The 13,842-nt window shown below is 45.7% G+C and overlaps 2 protein-coding genes across 9 annotated transcripts in view; one reads left to right on the top strand and one right to left on the bottom strand.

The window, feature by feature from the left end:
- The window catches only part of zdhhc4 (zinc finger DHHC-type palmitoyltransferase 4), a 35,866-nt gene extending 33,621 nt beyond the window's left edge, over window positions 1-2,245 (top strand). For all 4 annotated transcript variants that reach the window (XM_070901401.1, XM_070901399.1, XM_070901402.1 and 1 more), the window contains one exon: window positions 1,857-2,245. In XM_070901401.1, the coding sequence (XP_070757502.1) occupies window positions 1,857-2,099 (243 nt within the window). In that variant the 3' untranslated portion in view covers window positions 2,100-2,245. The remainder of the gene's footprint in view (window positions 1-1,856) is intronic.
- e4f1 (E4F transcription factor 1) overlaps window positions 1-13,842 on the bottom strand; it is a 56,908-nt gene that overhangs the window by 14,134 nt on the left and 28,932 nt on the right. For 3 of the 5 annotated variants that reach the window (XM_070901396.1, XM_070901394.1, XM_070901395.1), the window contains exons 8-16: window positions 12,652-12,861; window positions 11,809-11,914; window positions 10,425-10,642; window positions 8,342-8,540; window positions 6,850-7,010; window positions 6,382-6,444; window positions 5,147-5,608; window positions 3,222-3,316; window positions 1,606-2,859 (exon numbers count right to left, since the gene is read on the bottom strand). In XM_070901396.1, the coding sequence (XP_070757497.1) occupies window positions 5,264-5,608; window positions 6,382-6,444; window positions 6,850-7,010; window positions 8,342-8,540; window positions 10,425-10,642; window positions 11,809-11,914; window positions 12,652-12,861 (1,302 nt within the window). In that variant the 3' untranslated portion in view covers window positions 1,606-2,859; window positions 3,222-3,316; window positions 5,147-5,263. The remainder of the gene's footprint in view (window positions 1-1,605; window positions 2,860-3,221; window positions 3,317-5,146; window positions 5,609-6,381; window positions 6,445-6,849; window positions 7,011-8,341; window positions 8,541-10,424; window positions 10,643-11,808; window positions 11,915-12,651; window positions 12,862-13,842) is intronic. The other 2 variants (XM_070901397.1, XM_070901398.1) reach the window with 2 other exon arrangements.

Below are 13,842 nucleotides of genomic sequence, written 5' to 3'. Positions count from 1 at the left end.
GGCCACACCTGGAGTATTGTGTACAGTTTTGGTCTCCTAACTTGAGGAAGGACGTTCTTGCTATTGAGGGAGTGCAGCGAAGATTCACCAGACTGATTCCCGGGATGGTGAGACTGACCTATCAAGAAAGACTGGATCAACTGGGCTTGTATTCACTAGAGTTCTGAAGAGTGAGAGGGGACCTCATAGAAACGTATAAAATTCTGACTGGTTTGGACAGGTTGGATGCAGGAAGAATGTTCCCAATGTTGGGGAAGTCCAGAACCAGGGGTCACAGTCTAAGGATAAGGGGTAAGCCATTTAGGACCGAGATGAGGAGAAACTTCTTCACCCAGAGAGTGGTGAACCTGTGGAATTCTCTACCACAGAAAGTAGTTGAGGCCAATTCACTAAATATATTCAAAAGGGAGTTAGATGAAGTCCTTACTACTCGGGGGATCAAGGGGTATGGCGAGAAAGCAGGAAGGGGGTACTGAAGTTTCATGTTCAGCCATGAACTCATTGAATGGCGGTGCAGGCTAGAAGGGCTGAATGGCCTGCTCCTGCACCTATTTTCTATGTTTCTATACAAGGCGCTATATGAATGCAGGTTTGTTTGTTCTTTTCCATGCTGGAATAGAAGCGAACAAATTAACACCACAGCATCAGAGATGTGCCCAATTCATCAGCATGTGAAGCAACTCCTGCCTCTGGAAGGAGTTTTTATTCTGGGGGATTGTTTAGCATCTTTTATCCCTCGCATAGGCATGCCCAGGGATCAAAGTGTAACCGCCCCACTTAATTTTATCATATGATTCCTGTGATCCTTGTCATCTTCAGATGGCAGAACAATGCTAGACTTTGACAGGCTTTAATAGCTAAACACATTTATTAAATAATAAAATAGCAGTGACAAAATTTTACAGTAGTTAGAAAACTTATCAGGTTCCTCAATAATTGTTTGTGACAGTTGTACGTAACTGACCCCAATTTATTGAAACCTCTTTATACTTGGTCCCACTTGTTCAGTTATTTGCAGACAATCAAAGTAAGAGCTCATCACATTGACTCTCGATTTAATTCATTCTCTCCCAGGAACTCCTTTCCTCCCTCAATCATCATCCTTTGTTCCAACCAACTGCAAACTTTCTTAAAGTCTAAAGGTCGCATGATTTCCATCACTACGCCGCAACTGATGACTTTCCTCCTAGTCTTTTCATCGTCGCTGGTGTCCTGCCCTATGGACGTTACCCAGGTCTCAGTTTTGTGTCATTACTTTGCTGAGGTCAGCTGGTGAGAAATGGGCTAGGTTGCTGTCTACTTCTGCAACGACTAGGGTTAAATTTCTGAGACATCTGTGCTGGGCTCTGGCGCACCCCATTATAAAAGGTCAAAAGATCGTGGGTTCAAGTCACACTCGAGACTTGAGCATAAAATTTAGCCGACACTCCAATGCGGTACTGAGGGAGTGCTGTGCTGTCTTTCGGATAAGACTTTAAACAGAGGGCCTGTCTGCCCTCTCGGGTGGAGGTAAAAGATGCCACCGCACTATTCGAAGGCGGCCAGGGGTCCTGTGCCAATATTCATCCCTTAACCAACATCACAAACAGATTATCTGGTTATTACCTCATAGCTTGCTGTGTGCACGTTGGCTGCCATGTATCCTACATTTTAACAGTGACATCACAAAGTACTTCACTGGCTGTAAAACGATTTGGGAAGTGCTGAAAGGCAAAAAAGCAATTTGATTGCAACAGTAATCTTGAGGGAAAGTAACTGCACAGGAGGAAGTGGCTGGAGTAGTTTTCACTGCTATTTGGGATACTGATGCTTTCTCCTGTTCCGTGCCGCTGCTAACACTGTCCCCCCTTTTGCAGAAACTCTTCCTGACCTTTCCTCGGATCCTGTTCATGCTGGGCTTCACGCTCCTCACCTTCTTCCTGCTGGCAGGCTACACTGCTTTCCACTTCTACCTGGTGATGACCAATCAGACTTCAAATGAGTGGTACAAACACAAGAACAGCTGCCAGTGCCACATAGACAACATCTATCATCGAGGGCTCATCGCAAATGTGAAAGAAATCATCAGCCCGGAGACAGTTCAGCAAGGATTCAGATAACGGAGATACACATTGTTGTTCACTTTCAGTGAAAGCTCCTCTGTTCTGTACGTTAAATAGTTTATGAATTAACTTGTTTTTTATTGCGATAGTTTCCATCACCTATTTTTCTACTGTGCCTGATTAAAATTGAGAATGGTCGATTACTCCCAGGCCTCATTCCTCCACTCAGTTGTCCAAGGGATGAAATGTCATCGACCTGAACCTATAACCCTACATTTCTCTCGCCACTGATGCTGCCTGACCTGAGTGTTCCCAGCATTTTCTGTTTTAATACTTAATCGTATCCCCTGATATTGGAGCCCTCGCCAGCATAAACAGTTTCTGTATCTGATTGTCAACTATTTTCATAACCTTATTTTAAATAGATCACCTTGAGGGTTATGGGGAGCAGGCAGGGAAGTGGAATTGAGGGCCGGAACAGATCAGCCACAATGATCTTATTGAATGGCGGAGCAGGCGCGAGGGGCCAAATGGCCTACTCCCGCTCCTATTTCTGAAGAAAACAAACCCAACTTCCTTAACCTTTCCTCACATCCCCGAATCAATTCACCTCAGTACCTGCTCAAGGGTGATAACAGGGTTGTTATTACGTGCCCAGAACTGCTTGCATAAACACCAGACAGGGTCTTTGACAATTAAATGCTGCACATAGGAGTGATGTTTAAATTCCACCTTTATTTGAGGTCAACCAGGTCACATACGGAGGCTGCCAGTGAGGATCAGCAAAGTAGTTATCTTGGCACATGCTTTGAGTACACTGAAAATAAAATATTAGATTAATATAAAAGCAGGTTCAAATTCTCAACCACATGGCATTTTCATTCATAAAACAGATCATTCCATGGAACGTGTCAAACGCCCCAATGCAGCAGAGCAATTGCAAACGTGATAGAAATATCCTGTATGAGTGTTGAACACATTCGTGCCAGTTTCTAGACTCTGTTGGCCATCTTTAGAGTTTTAGTTCCTGAAACAGTGAATTATCTTCTTTGCGCCAGGCACACACTTCATTACCAAAATGCACTGTCGGTAATACTTGAAAGGGATACTGTACAATCCATACAATGCTAATATCTTTCTATGAAAAGCTTGATAGGTAATCTCTGATGAGACACATACCTTGCATCACGTTGATCTGTCACATGCAATTTGTTTTTGTCACAATCCAGTTATTTTTGTTCATACTTAAGGCCTCTTTCTGCAGGTATACCCGTCTGTTTTCCAAAAAAAAATGTTTAAAAATTCTCCACAACATTTTTTGTGAAAAATATCCCTGAAACAACTACTTACAAATATTGTTCATAAATACATTAATAGGTGATTAATCAGCCAGTTATTAGCAGTAGAAAACATGCTGTGGTAGAGAATCTGTTTTTTTAAAAAAAAACAGCATTTTTATTTACAGTGAGATAGACAACTCTCGAGTCTTAATTACAACAGAGGCAGTCAGCGGTTGATGACCTGGTAAAGTACAAGTAAGCTCATTGTGAGATATAATTTGTTACATGTGCACAATGTACAAAGACCACTCCACCAGAGTCCTGTACGTGTCATGGAAGTGGGTGAAGCACAGCCGGTTCAACAGTCCATCACTCCACCCCTCGTCATTTATTGAAGGAGCGAGTAACCCGCTGATACAGAACTCTCGTGGCCAAGAATGTTGGTGCAAGTTTCCAGCATTATTGCAGCTGAAGAATCAGCAAGTCAGAAAGCCACAGACATTTCCTAAATCGTTTTTTTAAATAAATGAGCCGACAATTCTTGCTATTGAGGGAGTGCAGCGAAGGTTCACCAGACTGATTCCCGGGATGGCGGGACTGACCTATCAAGAAAGACTGGATCAACTGGGCTTGTATTCACTGGAGTTCAGAAGAATGAGAGGGGACCTCATAGAAACATATAAAATTCTGACGGGGTTAGACAGGTTAGATGCAGGAAGAATGTTCCCAATGTTGGGGAAGTCCAGAACCAGGGGTCACAGTCTAAGGATAAGGGGTAAGCCATTTAGGACCGAGATGCGGAGGAACTTCTTCACCCAGAGAGTGGTGAACCTGTGGAATTCTCTACCACGGAAAGTTGTTGAGGCCAATTCACTAAATATATTCAAAAAGGAGTTAGATGAGGTCCTTACTGCTAGGGGGATCAAGGGGTATGGCGAGAAAGCAGGAATGGGGTACTGAAGTTGAATGTTCAGCCATGAACTCATTGAATGGCGGTGCAGGCTAGAAGGGCCGAATGGCCTACTCCTGCACCTATTTTCTATGTTTCTATGTTTCAATGCTTCGTAATCACTGGGAACAGTTAGATATGGAGTTTTGTTCTGTTAAAAGAATACTGTTTTCAGTTTCAGCCATTTTGTGCAGAGCTGAGATCAGGGATGTAAACCCACATTAGAGGGCTTTGAAAATCTTTCAATCAAACTTGTCTCAATTTCTTTTCACTGCCAATCATTCAGGGCAGCTTCGCACTAACTGCCTGTGTGCGGACACGCTCCCCTCCCAGACTGGTGCTTTAGTTATCAGTCCATACTGCTACTGCTACTTCATTGATGAAATCTCCGAACTGCCCCTGGTAAAGCAACTGGTATCTTTAATAGGGCAGCGTAGCCAGAGCATTAAACTCTGTAATAGAATGGCGGGACCTGTGATAGGTATTGACTGAAATCAAGATGGGTGAGGAGGGGAAAAGCAGAGTCAGAGACACGACGTAAACAGGAGATGGAGCCCAGCTGTTGGCCACCACTAGTCTGGTTTATGGGCCAGTCACATTCCGTCTCTTCCTGCCCCGCTCTCACCGTCACCGGACAGCCTGTGGGCACAGACCCACCAGATGTCGTTGCTCAGTAACCGGATCATGAGTTGGCACCTCCCTCCGAGTGTGAGCGCTAAATACACTGCACAGTCACAATGCGAAGCAAACGGATATCGGCACGTTCCGTTGCAAGCTGGCTCACAGCTCGAGTGCTGCAGGAAGACCTTGTGCTCCAACAGTTTCATTAATATAACTTATCACTCTGTGGCTCGGAAACCATAAGCGCCACTTACATGGAGCTACCAGGCTTTGCATCCTTGGTGTGAAGCATTCAGGATTCTTGCATCCACCCTGTGAATTGTTCCCTTTTCCCTGAGTAGGGGTGCAGGGAGGGTCAATTGGAGATCCCCTCATTCACCCACCACCACTGTCTGTATTTCCACTTCCCCATCCTGAGTAGTTATCACGTATTCGTCCGCGTGTTCCAACATCTCGATATCGTCGGCTGTCACCACGGTGACCGTATCGTGGCTGGTCTCCAGGCTGCCGTCTGTTGTCAGGACCGCGCCTTCCCCAAAGCTGGACGCCAGTGTCATTGCAACCTGCTCGGTGAGGCTATCGGGGGTTGCTATGGTGATTGTATCTGTGCCTTCCTCGGTGTTCTCTTCCATGGAAACGTTTTGGACAATGATCTGATGGCCGGAGTTGGCCTGGTTCACGATTTGCTGCACTACTTTCATGATCTGGCTGTCAACCTGAAAAGGAAGCCAAGAAAGCTAAACATCAGAATCATTGAACACCAGAGACACTGACCAGAAACATTTAAACTGCGGGCAGCAAAATCAAGAGCGTAAACCACTTCTTGTCGTGTTAGCCGTGGCTTAGAAGGTTGTGGGTTCAAGTCCCACTCCAGAAACCTGAGCTCAAAAAGCGAGGCTGACACTCCAGTGCAGTAATGAGAGAGTTAAACCGAGGTCCCGTCTGCTCTATCAGGTGGACGTAAAAGATCATATGGCACTATTTCAAAGAGCATGGGCGTTATCCCTGGTATCCTATCTAATATTTATCCCTCAAATCAACATCACTAAAAATCTGGTCATTATCACATTGTTGTTTGTGGGAGCTTGTGCGCAAATTGGCTGCCGCGTTTCCTACATTACTACACTTTAAAAAGTACTTTATTGGAACGTCCGGTGATTGTGAAAGGCGCTAGGAAATTTAGGACTGAAATGAGGAGAAATTTCTTCACTCAGAGGGTGGTGAACCTGTGGAACTCTCTACCACAGAAGGCTGTGGAGGCCAAGTCACTGAATATATTTAAGAAGGAGATAGATTTCTAGACACAAAAGGCATCAAGGGGTATGAGGAGAAAGAAGAATATGGTGTTGAGATAGAGGATCAGCCATGATCACATTGAATGGCGATGCAGGCTCGAAGGGCCAAATGGCCTACTACTGCTCCTGTTTTCTATATAAATGGAAGTCTTTTTGCTTTCACTTCTAGAGTCAATCAAAGAGCAACCACCAACCTGGTGCTTAGAGCCCTGGATCAGAGCACCTATGTCACTGCTTCCAGCCACTTCAGCGGGAGCCTGGCAATGAAGCACAGAAACAAAAGTAACATTGAGTAAGACGGCTTTGCAAAAGCTACTGCCAGCTCAGATCACGTGCACACTGCTGCCCCAATTCGGATCACACCTACAATTCACATGTACACAACTCCTAATGCAGATCACATATACACACTGCTACCCTCACACACAGATCAAGTGTACTGCTGCCCCACAGGGATCACATGTACACACTGCTTCCCAAACCCACACAACTTGCATGTACACTAATAACCCACACACAGGTCACATGTATACCGCTGTCTGTGCAACATGTCATACTCGGCTACATTTGGTGGCCGGGGGGGTTAGCGGCTGCACCACTGTTACCATTCTTCATAAGTGGTGAAACCCTGTGCTTTTGATTGTTGAGTGCTCCCCAGTTACCTCAATAATATACTCCTGTGTGTCGGCCACCACCGAGGAGAACTCCACCAGCACTGTATGGGGGTCGTCAGTGATGATGGTCGCAGCAACGCTATCTGTGGACTGGTCATCTGGCAACATCTCTATCTGCTCCAGCTCTTTACACCCAACATGACAACCTCCTCCAGACAGAAGAGAAACAAGTTACTTTCAGACACATTACATTCAGCCCCTTAAACCTGCTCCGCCATTCAATTAGATTGTGGTTGTACCTCAACGTGGTTCTGTAACCTTTAATACGCTTACCTAACAAAATCCCATCAACCTCAGCTTTTGGGGGGAGTGTTCCAGATTTCCGTTATCCCTGTATGAAGAAGTTCTTCCTGACTTGACCCCTCAACGGCCTAAGCTCTAATGTTAAGGTTATTCTGGACCTCCCCCCACCCCCCTCTCTATCTACCCAATCAACTCCTTTAATCATCTTAACACACCTCAATTAATCACCCCTTAATCTTCTAAACTCAAGGGAATACAAGCCCAGTCTATGCAACCTGTCCTCGTCATTTAACCCTTTTAGCCCCGGTATCATTCTGGTGAATCCGCACTGCAACTTGTCCAAGGCCAATATATCCTTCCTGAGGCGCGGTGACCAAAACTGAACACATTCCTCTAAACGGGGTCCAACCAGAGCTTTCTATAACTGTAACATAACTCCCAGACCCCTTGAGATAAAGGCCAACATTCCATTAGCCTTTTTAATTATTTTATTACCTGTTCACTAGCTTTTAGTGATTTTGTTCTCTGCTCCTTCACAGTTCTTAGCTTCTCAGCATTTAGAAAATACTCTGATCTATCTTTCTTGGATCCAAAGTGGATGACCTCACATTGAATTCCACGTGCCATATTTTAGGCCACTCATTTAATCTATCAATGTTCCTTTGCAACATTCTGCTCCCCGTCTACACTATCTCCCGTGCCACCTAACTTTGTGTCGTCAGCAAACTGGGATCTATTCCTTCATCCAAGTCATTTATAAATATAGTGAAACGCTGAGGACCCAGTACAGATCCCTGGGGGACACCACTAGTCACATCCTGCCAATTTGGAGTACATATCCATTATTCCTACTCTCTCTGTCTCCTACCTCCACCATATTAGCAAGAAGTTTCAACAGCGCCCAGCAAAAACACTCGACTTCAGCTGTTTCAGTCTTAAGCTCTGGAATTCCCTCCCAAAATCTCCCTGCCTTTAATATGCTCCTTAAAACATACCTCTTTGTCCAAGCTTTGTCACTTGTTCTATTATTTCCTTATGTCAATTTTTGTCTAATTACACTGCTGTGAAGCATCTTGGGACACTTTACTACGTTAAAGGTGCTATAGAAATGCAAGTTGCTCTTGTTAAAGATAGTGACCGACGAGAACTTAAGACCAACAAGGCAAAGGACAGTGCACTGAAAGTAAAAGGCAGATGGAGATTGCTAATCTCCAATCCCACCCAGCTTCACGCCCACCTTTGGCTCGTAAATGTCGATTGAGGGTCCCGTGTTCAGCAAAGCCTCGGCCACATTTGTAGCACGTGAAAGGCTTCTCTCCTGTGTGGAGACGCACGTGTCGGATGAGGGAGCCCTTCTCTCGGAACGCCCGGGTACAATAGTCACACGCAAACGGCTTGTCCTCGGAGTGTGTCCTCAAGTGAACTTGCTGTGCATTCTGGGAAATGAGAACTGACCATTAGAAATCAAACACTAAACAGGCCTCGCTGCACTGCACAGTCGCTACCGAATGTACATAGAAAAACCAAGAAAAACTTGCATTTATATAGCGCCTTTCACGACCTCAGGAGCTCCCAGAGCGCTTTACAGCCAATGAAGCACTTTTTGAAGTGTGGTCACTGTTGCAGTAAATGTGGCAGCCAATTTGCGCACAGCAAGCTCCCACAAACAGCAATGTGATAATGATCAGATAATCTGTTTTTAGTGGTGTTGATTGAGGGATAAACACCAGGGATAACTCCCCTGCTCTTCTTCGAAATAGTGCCATGGAATCTTTTACATCCACCTGATTATAATCAGAAAAGACAGGCAACGATCAGAACACACAGTCAGAGCTTCAATCGGAATGTAGACAGAGACAGGGCTCTGATCAACAGTAAAGATACAGGATTATGATCTAATGTGGAGAGAGATTGGGCTATGACCTTATCACACAAACAGAAAGGACTAAAATCGAAATGAGAGAGACAGATCGATCTGCAACTAGAATGCAGAGACGCAATACTACAATTAGAATGTACTGGGAGACACGGCTGTGATCAGAACATACGTAGACGCAATCAGAATGCAGGGAGCGTGCTATTACAGAGACAGCACTATAATTAGAAACTGGAGATACAATAGGGCCACGACCAAATGTATAAAGACAGAGCTGTGACTGGAATGTACAGGGAGAACAGGCGACAGTCAACAGTGCAGAGACAGGCCCGTGATCGGAAAATACAGCCAGACTGATCTACGATCAAATGGGGAGAGAGGGGCTGAGCTACAATCAGAACATAGAGCACCAGCTCTCGTCAATTGTACAGGAAACAAGACTACGCTAATGCTGCATCCATTAAACGTCAGTGACTGTGGAGCATAGGATTTTTCAAACGCTTTAACGTGCTGCTTCTATACTGCTAATCATCAGATTATTCACCACAATTACACAGGGACTGCAGAGAAAGAAAGTCATTTGGCCTATCTAGCTGACTCTAATATACAAACTTTTGATCAGATATTACACCATCCAGCTGCCTCGCAAGTTACTCCAGAGATGTTGCCTCCAGTACCCCACCCAGAGGCTGAAACTTATATTCCACGTGGCTGCTCTCACCCAAAACAATATCAAAATCAAAGCTAATTATTAGCACAGATGGAATTGCCTGATGTTCTTGTATAAAGTTGGCGGTCAGGGTCAGGCCCGTCCTAGAATCATAGAAACATAGAAAATAGTTGCAGGAGTAGGCCATTCAGCCCTTCAGCCCTTCGAGCCTGCACCACCACTCAATAAGATCATGGCCGATCATTCACCTCAGTACCCCTTTCCTGGGCTGATGGAGCCTTGATCAACTTATTTGATGCCCATATAGGTGGCAGCCGTGGCTCAGTGGGTAGCTCTCACTTCTGAGTCAGATGTTTGTAGGTTCAAGTCCCGCTCCAGAGATCTGAGCACAAAATCTCGGCTGATACTTCCAGTGCAGTGCTGACTTTCAGATAAGATCTTTCATAAAAGATCCCATGGCACTATTTCGAAAAGCAGGGAGGTCTCCCCAGTGTCCTGACCAATATTTATCCCTCAGCCAACAGCACTAAAGCAGATTATCTGGTCATCATCACATTGCTGTTTGTGGGAGCTTGCTGTTCGCAAATTGGCTGCCGCGTTTCCTGCCTTACAGCAGTCACTACACTTCAAAAGTACTTCACTGGTTGTGATGTGCTTTGGGACGTCGCAGGTCGCTATAGAAATGCAAGCCTTTCTATCTCACACAGCAACAGTTAAACGTGACACGGTGCCGGTTTACAGGCTCATCCTATCATTGCGCGCTCTCTCTCTGACCTTGGTCTTGTATCTTTTCCCACACTTTGTGCAGGGGTACGGCCGATCGTCCGAATGTGCCCTCATGTGTTCCTTCACGTGGGCGATGCTCTTGTACAGCTTGCCACACTCGCCACACTTGAAGCGTCGCTCGTTGTAGTGCGACTCCAGATGCTTCCTCAGGATGTAGGCCGTCATGAACTCCTTCTCGCACAGCTCGCACCTGTGGGGCTTGTAACCTGTAAAGACACACACCGCTCGGCTCAGCCAATCTCCGCACAAACGTCGGGACAGAGCTGTGCCGCACAGCCACGGTAATGGTGACCATTGCAGCTCGGGTTCTCCCCCCCCCCACCCCCCCAAACTCATGGCCACAGCAGAAAGCCGTCTTCAGCAGCAGACCCACATCTCCTATGATCTGAAATAGAAAACCATCATGTGTGCTACGGGACTAATTCCCCTTTTTACCACCGTGCTAAACTTGCCCAGAACACATACCTGTTCACTCTGAAAGACAACATGTTCTATAATATCTCTCATTTAGGGTCAGTGCGTGGATCCTCCACTAGTCCTGCCCAGTCTTCACTACCCAAATGCACAATACGTGGCCAGGGATCCAATGCAATAAATGCCCAGTATCGGGCACTGGGAGTCCAGTGCAGCAAATGCACAGTGTCAGGCAGGTGGGAATCTATGGTCAACAGTGGGTGCATGGGCATCCAGTGCAGCATATTCCATTCCTGTAAGTGGGGAGTCCTTATTTAACAACTTGCTTTATATAGCACCTTTAACGTAGTAAAAGGACGCAAGGTGCTTTTTACAGGAGCATTATCAAACAAAATTTGAGACCAGCCCACATAAAGAGATATTAGGACATGTTAACGCGATTAAAACAGCTAATGCGGCAGAAGGCTTATTGAAACGCCATATCACTATTACTGGATCCCCTGCCAACATAAGCCTTGCACAGTACCTCAATAATGCAAGGCCAACATCTGAAGTCTCTGGAATGGGCACACTTTAATTGTTTCCTCATCTCCATCTGCTTGCACTTCCCCCAACTCTGGCCTCTTGCATATCCCGGATTTCCTTTGCTCCACCATATGTGGCCGTGCCTTCAGCTGCCTGGGTTCTAAGCTCCAGAATTCACTCCCTAACCTCTCCGCCTCTCTCCCCTCCTTTAAGACGCTTCTTTGACCAAGCTTTTGGTCACCTGTCCTAATATCTTCTTATGTGGCTCGGTGTCAAATTTTGTTTGGTAACACTTCTGGAAAACGCCTTGGGATGTTTTACTACATTAAAGACAAGTTGTTGTTGTTGAGATAAGGAAGGATCGATCGCCCACATCACTGTAAATAAACAATCGAGTACAAGAGGCGTGACTTGCGTGCCTTTGTACACTTACCTAAATGTGCTTTGATGTGAAGGCGCAGGTAGCTGGAACCTCGGAACACTCGACTGCAGTGAGGGCACTTGAAGTTCTTGCAGCTGCTCTCACTTGTTGAATTTGCCTATATTATATTTTAAAAAACACAACACATTTAAATGGCAGTGAAAGTAGCCATAAAATATACTAAACCATCAGATCCTTCTCCCATACTACACTCCCCGGGCTAGGTGCTCGGTGGAGGACATGGTTCCCTCTTGTCTCAACAGCTTTTTGGGGGAAGAGTGTGTTTCAAACGGGCTTTAGCTATTATACAGGTCAGGTCATGCATTGCACTTACAGTCCACCAGCTTGGAGAGGGGTAGGGGGGAAGATAATGAATCACATACATTGCCCATCAGATCACTGTATCACTCAGAGTTCACTAGACCCTCAAAGCCTCCTTGAAAAGGTGCAACATCCCCACCGACACCTGGGAATCCCTGGCCCAAGACTGCCCTAAGTGGAGGACAAGCATTCCGGACGGTGCAGAACACCTCGAGTGTCGTCGCCAGGAGCAAGCGGAAGCCAAGCGCAAATAGCGGAAGGAGCGTATGACAACCCAGGCCCCCCTCACCCACCCGTCCCTCCAACCACCGTCTGCCCCACCTGTGACAGAGACTGTAGATCCCACATTGGACTCATCAGTCACCTGAGAACTCATATTAGTGTGGAAGCAAGTCATCCTCGACTCCGAGGGACTGCCTAAGAAAAAGACTAGACCACTGGGGAGAAATGTATGCACAGACCCCCAGATTGGAGGGTGTGCATCTCCGTGCTGTGATTGACTCAACACCGGGTAAACTAGGACACTAGAGGTACCGTATCGTCTCCCTCCAACTCATCGCCATCGTCCTCCATGACATCCTCTTCACTGCCTCCCTCGGCAGACAGTGGACATGCCTCTGTGGATTTCTGGGAATCTCCAATCGTTACAGTTTCGATGACAATCCCAGAATTCCTCATGGCCTGACAGATGAGGTTCTCATTCCCAGTCTCCCCCTCCGGAGGTAGCTCAGTGCAAGTAGGTGACTGCAGAAAGAAAACAATAATGGCCATCATCTCGTCTACAATTCAATAATTACACATCCTTTGGGTCAAAGTATTCTTCTGTAACACAGCTTTAGAATCATTCCTCGGACATAGATTCCCCTGCAGTTGGACTGATCAATACTTCCCAGATTACAAGGTGATTACGGATAAGGAAGGCCATTTGACCCATCTCAGTCCATTCATCGACCCAGATAACCCTATATTCCCCTCATTGAAAACTAATTGTTTCTTCGGTGACTGCAGGGTTTTCACCTCCATGCTCTATCCGGAAGCTCATTCCTGCTATCAGTCCCAAATTTAACTTTTACTTGTTTCAACCCATGTCCCCTTTCTACCTTCACAATTTAATTTAAGGTAATATTCCGCCTTTACCTTTTCCATGGCTTTCATCAAAACGCAACAGAATAAGAACACAAGAAATAGGAGCAGGAGTAGACCATACAGCCCCTTCAGCATGCTCTGCCATTCAATATGATCATGGCTGATCTGATCATGGACTCAGCTCCACTTTCCCGCCCGCTCCCCATAACCCCTTATTCCCTTATCGTTTAAGAAACTGTCTATTTCTGTCTTAAATTTATTCAATGTCGCAGCTTCCACAGCTCTGAGGCAGCAAATTCCACAGATTTACAACCCTCAGAGAAGAAATTTCCCCTCAACTCAGTGTTAAATGGACAGCCCTTTATTCTAAGATCATGCCCTCTAGTTCTAGTCTCCCCCATCAGTAGAAACATCCTTTCTGCATCCACCTTGTCAAGCCCCCTCATAATCTTAGATGTTTCGATGAGATCACCTCTCATTCTTCTGAATTCCAATGAGTAGAGACCCAAACTACTCAACCTTTCCTCATAAGTCAATCCCTTCAACTTAGTGAACCTTCTCTGAACTGCCTTCAAAGCAATTATATCCTTTCGTAAATATGGAAACCAAAACTGCATGCAGTATTCCAGGTGTGGTCTC

Source organism: Pristiophorus japonicus, chromosome 15, assembly GCF_044704955.1.
Source record: "Pristiophorus japonicus isolate sPriJap1 chromosome 15, sPriJap1.hap1, whole genome shotgun sequence".
Taxonomy (NCBI): Eukaryota; Metazoa; Chordata; class Chondrichthyes; family Pristiophoridae; genus Pristiophorus; species Pristiophorus japonicus.
This window is presented reverse-complemented; position numbering and strand designations above follow the sequence as displayed.